This window comes from Oratosquilla oratoria, chromosome 6 (genome assembly GCF_046742065.1).
Source record: "Oratosquilla oratoria isolate Oo_2021 chromosome 6, ASM4674206v1, whole genome shotgun sequence".
NCBI lineage: Eukaryota > Metazoa > Arthropoda > Malacostraca > Stomatopoda > Squillidae > Oratosquilla > Oratosquilla oratoria.
The window spans coordinates 73,761,823-73,769,322 of record NC_134782.1 but is presented as its reverse complement, the minus strand read 5'-3'; the positions used below and the strand labels follow the sequence as shown (position 1 = coordinate 73,769,322).

Below are 7,500 nucleotides of genomic sequence, written 5' to 3'. Positions count from 1 at the left end.
TCTTGTTCAAATCTTTTTGTAACAGGTAATCCTTATCCTTTTCATCTGACATTGCAGTCAAACTGTTTCATATATATCCATGGTAGCCCTTTGATAGAGAAAGAATAGATCACCATACCTCATGTGTAAAACCCCTGTATGTTTTAGTACATATCTTCAGTTACATCAACGTCGCTACATTGATAACCCTTTAAGACCGCCATGATTTTTTTTTTTTTTTTTTTTTTTTTTTTTTTTTATCCTCAACAACGGTACCGTGATTAGTTAGTCAGACACATTTTTTTCCTTCGACGGTGTGGTGGTGGTCGACGATGCCTACCTCCATGGTCGCAAAGTCTTCGCCCAGGTCACCGTCACCTACAGCTATGAGGAGGATGAGGTTATGGGCCTCCACTTCAGCAAGGAGATGGAGCTGATAAACAAACAAATCTACTCAGCTACCGAGAACTGCCGGCGAACAGACCTGCAGGATCGTCTTATCACAACTTTTGGTGTTAATGACATCCCTTCACGGTCTCCCTGCCGAAGAACGCCCCGAGTTCCATTATCTTCGTTATACAAGTGACTGCAAATTATCTTCATATTTCTTAAGGCTGTTGAGCATTCGTCTTTACCATAGAAGGTTGAGCAAAAGGCAACTGCGTCAGAAAAGCCAGTGAAATCTTTAAAACTGTAAGCGAAACTGCACCACCACACTAACCAGATTACCGCCGGCGACTCAGGGTATAAGTACGGCTGCCTTCCCGCCCCTCTCACTCTGCTTCACACGACACACATATCTGACGTCGTTCGAGCTTGCCAGTTGCTTCCATGGTCATTCCTATCAAGGTCTACAAGAAGTGCGCCCCGAATGGTGAGTGAACAATCGCTCTCAAACAAGTGAAGTCGTTAGTTCCTCCTGACAGTGTTTTATTTATTTATTTATTTATTTATTTATTTTACATTATGAATACGTGTCTTTTGCAGGTAAGCTCGCGTGCTATTTAAGCCGACGCGATTTCGTCGACCACCTCACCCACACCGACCCTGTGGACGGTGTGGTGGTGGTCGACGATGCCTACCTCCATGGTCGCAAAGTCTTCGCCCAGGTCACCGTCACCTACCGTTATGGGCGCGAGGAGGATGAGGTTATGGGCCTTCACTTCAGCAAGGAGATGGAGCTGATAAACAAACAAATCTACCCAGCCACCGAGAACTGCCGGCGAACAGACCTTCAGGATCGTCTTATATCAACTTTTGGTGGTAATGCCTACCCCTTCACGGTCTCCCTGCCGAAGAACGCCCCGAATTCCATTATCCTCGAAGTTGGCAATGATAGCAACGTGAGTATCTATTTTTTCCCCTTTTCCTGAAACCTTTCTTCATGATTTATCTTTACCCATGAAGGTATACTCCCTTTCTGAGAGATATGAAACACCCTTGACTTTCACAGAGCCAACCTCTTGGCGTGATCTATGATCTGCGTCTCTACGTAGCCGAGAGGTCCGAAGACCGGCCCCACAAGCGTAATTCTGTAGCCTTTGCCGTCCGCAAGGTGCAGTTCGCTGACATCGAATCCAGCAAGAGACAGCCGCAGACAATCGTCAGTAAGAGTTTTACCCTATCAGGTAATCTCAACTTGGAAGTTGTTTTAGTTAAAGACATCTATTTCCACAATCAACAAGTCACTGCCAACCTCTCCATCACAAACAAGTCCAAGAGAACTGTGAAGAGCATGAAGTGCCAAATCATACAGCATGTTGAATGCACTATGAACGGTCAACAGTTCTCCACCGTTGTATCGTCTCTAGAATCCCGCGAAGGATGCCCTATCACTCCTGAAAATAGTCTCCAGACCACATTATCGTTGACACCTCTGGCCTCCAGCAACAAGGGGAAATATGGTATCGCTCTCGACGGTCGCGTCAAGGACCAGGACGCCAACCTCGCTTCCTCTACAATGACAGCCCCTGGCAAGAACGTCAGCGACGCCCTGGGGATCGTGGTGTCGTACTCCTTCCGTGTGAAGCTGAACTGCGGCGCCATTGGCGGTGAGCTCTCAGCCGACCTCGCATTCAAGCTGGTACACGGCAACGGGAACCCCGGGGACAGGAGACTGCGAAGAACTCAGTCAGACGATGCTTGCGTTGAACAAGACCTTGTCTTTGAGGACTTTGTTCGTCTCCGGCGAGGGAAATCCTTAGCAGATGGACTCTAAAGGAACGGATGTTCCTGACGTCTCCGTGAGATCTCACGGTGAGATGTGAAGTGCCTTAAGGAATCCCAAAAGAAACCACCATCCTTCGTAGGCGTTGTCATCCTTTTTCTATGCTCTCCCTGCAATTCCTGGCAACATCTATCAATTAATTTTGTCTAGTAATTTTTTTTATATTTTTATATTTTCTTAAATGGGGTACCTTGAACTCTTGAGGTCCTCAAGTTGGCTGTGTTTTCATCAACCATAAACAGCATCACCCAAGGTAAAGAGAGCTGATGCAAAATATACACAATTACTATTTAAAATAAAACAACAATAAAACTATCAATGGTGATCAAACAAGCACCTGTTCTCAGGTTTTCCCATTTAAAAATATGATCAGTTCTTATTAATACCGTCGGGTTATCGGGAAATAAATTACGTAAGCACACGAAAATATATATCTTGAACATCCGTGTGTATCGTATGCAGGGCTATCGAAGGACGATATGGGAAGAACAACGTTCCATGACAGGTTCTGGTTCACTGACGACTCAACTGCGATTTCAAAACTAGCGGTTCAATTTTCGTCGGGAGGAGAGTTTATAAATTTCTCTTTACACCAGGGGGTGGGGCTGGGGTCTCGCATTAATTTTGGCGAATGTCCTAGTAAATGGATCTCTTTCGGCTTTTTCGCCACTGATGTATGTCACCAGGGAGGTAGGGGGAGGAATCTGCTGCCATCCATGGCATCTCAACTAACTACCAGATGTCGCCGAGAAGTGACTTGGATACTGAAAGAAATATTTTTCACAATTGGTTTTCACAAACAGCAAAGATGAGTTCTAAATTAACAGATTAAGAAATGATTAGACGGGTTTGTGTTATCGGAATAACTTCTGCAAATTAAAAAGGAATCGGTCATGAATTGAAATCAACCTGCAATCAGATTATATTTTCAACAATTACGCTGCGCCTGTATTATATAAAATAAATTGTACTAAATTCAATACGAATATTTTTCTGATAAATAAGTAGAATTTTCATAAAGGACGAAAATAAAATAGAAATAATAATTTAGATTTACACTTTGACAGAAAAACGATATCTTATCTGATAGTAAACGGTAAATATGCGTTACCTTCAGCATAAAACAAAATACCAGCAAAATTAAAACCTGACTAGGTAAAATAAACAAATAAGCAAACAAATAAATAAATAATGTAAACGAATAAATAAAACAAATGAATAAACAAAAAATAATAAATTAATAAATAAATAGATATATTGATAAAATACTCTCACGTGGATGATGGCACGAATATGTAACTGATTCCATTTGCCACGGACTAACTTTAAAGTACATACAGCCTTGGGTGACGAGACCAAATTTAGCTACATCAAAATTGCGAAATGTCGCGTTATCGGCTCAGGATCAGGGACGAAAAGAAAATGTGGGGGGCTATGTGATGCCATGCTCGGTAGACAAAGGATTTACGAAATACGTTGAAAAGCTCAAGCACACGGAAGCACGTGGAACATTGTTGAACCAGCAGGGAGTTAAAACTAATATGGTTACGAAACCACACAAATACACACACTCTTCCTACACCCCACACGCCCCCCACACCCACACACTCACGCATGCACAAACGAGTAGAAAATTCATTTCAGCGCCAAGAAATGCAGTTTTAGAATTGGGGAAAACTCAAAAAGACCATTGAATCAATCAATTACAAATTAAACAATCATAAACGCAAAAAAAAAAAAAAAAAAAAAAGAGAAGAGAAGGATCTGGAAGCACTGAAAAGGAATAACATATCACCTGATAAACATGTCAGTAGTATTCTAGAGAAGACACGGGCTGCAGAGGAATATGAGAGTGGTTTTTCACTACACAGATGAGATGAAATATATACTGTATATATATATATATATATATATATATATATATATATATATATATATATATATATATATATATACACACTAGCCAAATTACCTGCGCGTTGCTGCGACTTCATGAATAATCCCTAACCTAACCATACCTCACCTAGCTTGAACCCTTAACCCTAACCAAATATATAATTTTTAATGAAATATAGTTATCCAAGTACCTGGAGTGATAGGGTATCAGAATATATATGGTTATGGGGGTCTATTTCCTAAACCCTAGAAGTTTGTGGACAAACAAACGAAAAAAAAAAAAACCCAGACAGACAGACAAATTAAAGATGGTAATGCAAGTACCTGGGGTTATAAGGTTTCAGAATATATTTGGTTATAGGGGTAAATCATCAAAAACCTAGGAGTTCGTGAATAATCTCTAACCTAACCATACCCCACCTAACTTTATCCCTTAACCCTAACCAAAATATATATCTTTAAATAAAATATAGTTATCCAAGTACCTGGAGTGATAGGGTATCAAAATATATATGGTTATGGGGGTCTATCTCCAAAACCCTAGAAGAAGTTCGTGAACAAATAAACGAACAAACAAAGAAACAAACAGACAGACAGACAAATTAAAGATAGTAATGTAAGTACCTGGGGTTATAAGGTTTCAGAATATATTTGGTTATAGGGATCTATCTGCAAAAATCTAGGAGTTCGTGAATAATCTCTAACCTAACCATACCCTACCTAAACTTTAATCCTTAACCCTAACCAATTTTTTTTTTAATGAAATATAGTTATGCAAGTACCTGGAGTGATAAAGTATCAGAATATATATGGTTATGGAGGTCTATCTCCAAAACCCTAGGAGAAGTTCGTGAACAAATAAACAAAGAAACAAACAGACAGACAGACAAATTAAAGATAGTAATGTAAGTACCTTGGGTTATAAGGTTTCAGAATATATTTGGTTATAGGGGTCTATCTGAAAAAACCTAGGAGGAGTTCGTGAATAATCTCTAACCTAACCATACCCTACCTAACAATTTTTTTTAATGAAATATAGTTATCCAAGTACCTGGAGTGATAGGGTATGAGAATATATATTGTTATGGGGGTCTATCTCCAAAACCCTAGGAGGAGTTCGTGAACAAAGAAACGAACAAACAAACAAACACACAGACAGACAAATGAAAGATAGTTATCTAAGTACCTTGGGTTATAGGGTTTTAGAATATATATGGTTATAGGGGTCTATCTGCAAAAAATCTAGGAGTAGTTCGTGAATAATCACTCACCTAACCATACCTCACCTAACTTTAACCCTTAACCCTAACCAAAATATTTTTTTGGAAATGAAATATAGTTATCCAAGTACCTGGAGGGATAGGGTATCAGAATATATATGGTTATGGGGGTCTATCTCCAAAACCCTAGGAGGAGTTCGTGAATAAACAAACAAGCAGACAGACAGACAGACAGAGGCTGCTACTTTATTATAGAATAATATATATATATATATATACATATACATATATATATATATATATATGTATATATATATATAATATACATATACATATATATATACATATATATATATATATATATATATATATATATATAATATATATAATATATATATATACACTCCTCTGATCAATAAGTAATGAGAAAATGTCAGGCGAGACATTAAATATGATTTGATCAAAATACTACTTCATGGTGAAGTACACGTACATATATTCTATAAAATGACTAACTGGCAACTTTCTATATTTGTAGGTCTGAGTGCAGTCATCCTGAGTACATTGCTGAGCATAGGCGTCTTTCATATCATTCCATGATTCCCACGACCGCGCCAACCTCTGCCACGTCACTCCTGCAATCTTCTCTATCTCGTCTATCCATCTTCTGTCTGGTCTTCCTCTTCCACGCTTCCTATCTCACGGCGTCCACTCAGTAACACAATTGCTCCATTGCTCATCAGCCGTTCGCACCAACTTACCTACCCAATTCCACTTCCTCTTTTTTACTGCCTCCACAATATCTTTTACTCTAGTCTGCTCTCTCACCCAATTTGCTCTCTTTCGGTCTCAGCGTTATTCCCATCACTGATCTCTCCAGTCTGTTCTGTGCAGTCCTTAGCTTTATCTTCATCGCCTTCGTCAGTTTCCAAGTCTCACACCCGTAGATCATTGCTGGCAGAATGCATTGATTGTAAAATTTACGGTTCAATCATAAAAGTAGAGAGGTTCTCAGGATTTCATTAGACTTACCAAACACTTTCCAACCAATTGTAATACGTCTTTTTATTTCATTATCATGGTCTTTGGTCACTATCGATTATAATCTCTTTATTTTAAACTTTCGTGTTGAACATTAATTTGGTTTTACTCTTATTCATTTTTAAACCTACTTTGAGACTTTCCTTGTTCAGATCACTCAGCATATCTTGCAAGTATTCTGCTCTTTCTGAAATAAGAATAATGTCATCCGCAAATCTTAGGTGGTTCAAATATTCGCCATTAATCTTCAAGCTTTTCTCTTCCCAAATCGACCTTCTGAAAATCTTTTCCAAACAAGCTGTAAATAATTTGGGTGAAACTGTATCGCCTTACCGTACTCCATTTTCGATCTTGATCTTTTTTGTATCTTTCTGCAGTCGAATTACAGTGGTATTTTTTGCATAAACTTTTTTCTAGGACCCTTACGATCTATTCGTTTGTACCCTACTTGCGTAGCGAGTTTATTATTGCAATTTGTTCTACCGAGTCAAAGGCCTTTTCGTAATGTACAAAAGCTAAACAAAGAGGTATATTGTATTCTGTCGTTTTCTCGATTAGTTGGTTCATTACCTGCAAATGGTCTGGAGTCGAATATCCATTTCTAAAGCCTGCCTGTTCTCTCGGTTGGTTTCCATCTAAAATTTCGTTTAGTCTATTTGTAAGGATCTAGTAGAATATTTTATATACATTTGATAGCAAATTAATCGGTCAGTAGTTACTAAGGTCCTTCTGGTCTCCTATTTTATGAATAAATCACTATAGCATTGCACCACGATTCAGGAACGCTTGCTTGACGTAAGCACTGGGTGTACAACTGAACTAACTTAATATGATTTTCCCCCTGCATTTTTCAAAACATCTATCGATATACCATCTTCCCCAGGTGCTTTTCCTCGTTTCATATTATTTAGAGCAAATTCTACTTCTTCCTTTATAATCTCTGGTACACTCCTAACGTCTACAGACGAATTTACTGACTCAACTACGATCTTCAACGAGTAAAGCTCTTGGTAAACTTCTACTCTTTTCATCATTCTGTCTCTGCATTTGATGATCTCTCCATTTCTATCTTTCAAACATATAATTTGCTGTCTTCCTAAAGCATGTCTGCTATCTGTTCCTTTAATACTATTACCT

The 7,500-nt window shown here is 38.7% G+C and overlaps 1 protein-coding gene across 1 annotated transcript; it reads left to right on the top strand.

Moving 5' to 3' along the window:
• Nucleotides 1-752: 752 nt before the first annotated feature.
• On the top strand, nt 753-3,186 carry LOC143026619 (arrestin homolog). The gene is made up of 3 exons (XM_076187335.1): nt 753-853; nt 967-1,322; nt 1,433-3,186. The coding sequence occupies exons 1-3, from the start codon at nt 811-813 to the stop codon at nt 2,195-2,197; spliced, it is 1,164 nt and encodes a 387-aa protein (XP_076043450.1). The 5' UTR covers nt 753-810; the 3' UTR covers nt 2,198-3,186.
• The last annotated feature ends 4,314 nt before the right edge of the window (nt 3,187-7,500 follow it).

Bases quoted from the DNA above. Each gene is read 5' to 3' on its own strand.
- LOC143026619 (XM_076187335.1), top strand. From the start codon at position 811: ATGGTCATTCCTATCAAGGTCTACAAGAAGTGCGCCCCGAATG. The intron at 854-966 runs GTGAGTGAACAA...TGTCTTTTGCAG, and splicing joins CAAGAAGTGCGCCCCGAATG to GTAAGCTCGCGTGCTATTTA. The intron at 1,323-1,432 runs GTGAGTATCTAT...TGACTTTCACAG, and splicing joins AAGTTGGCAATGATAGCAAC to AGCCAACCTCTTGGCGTGAT.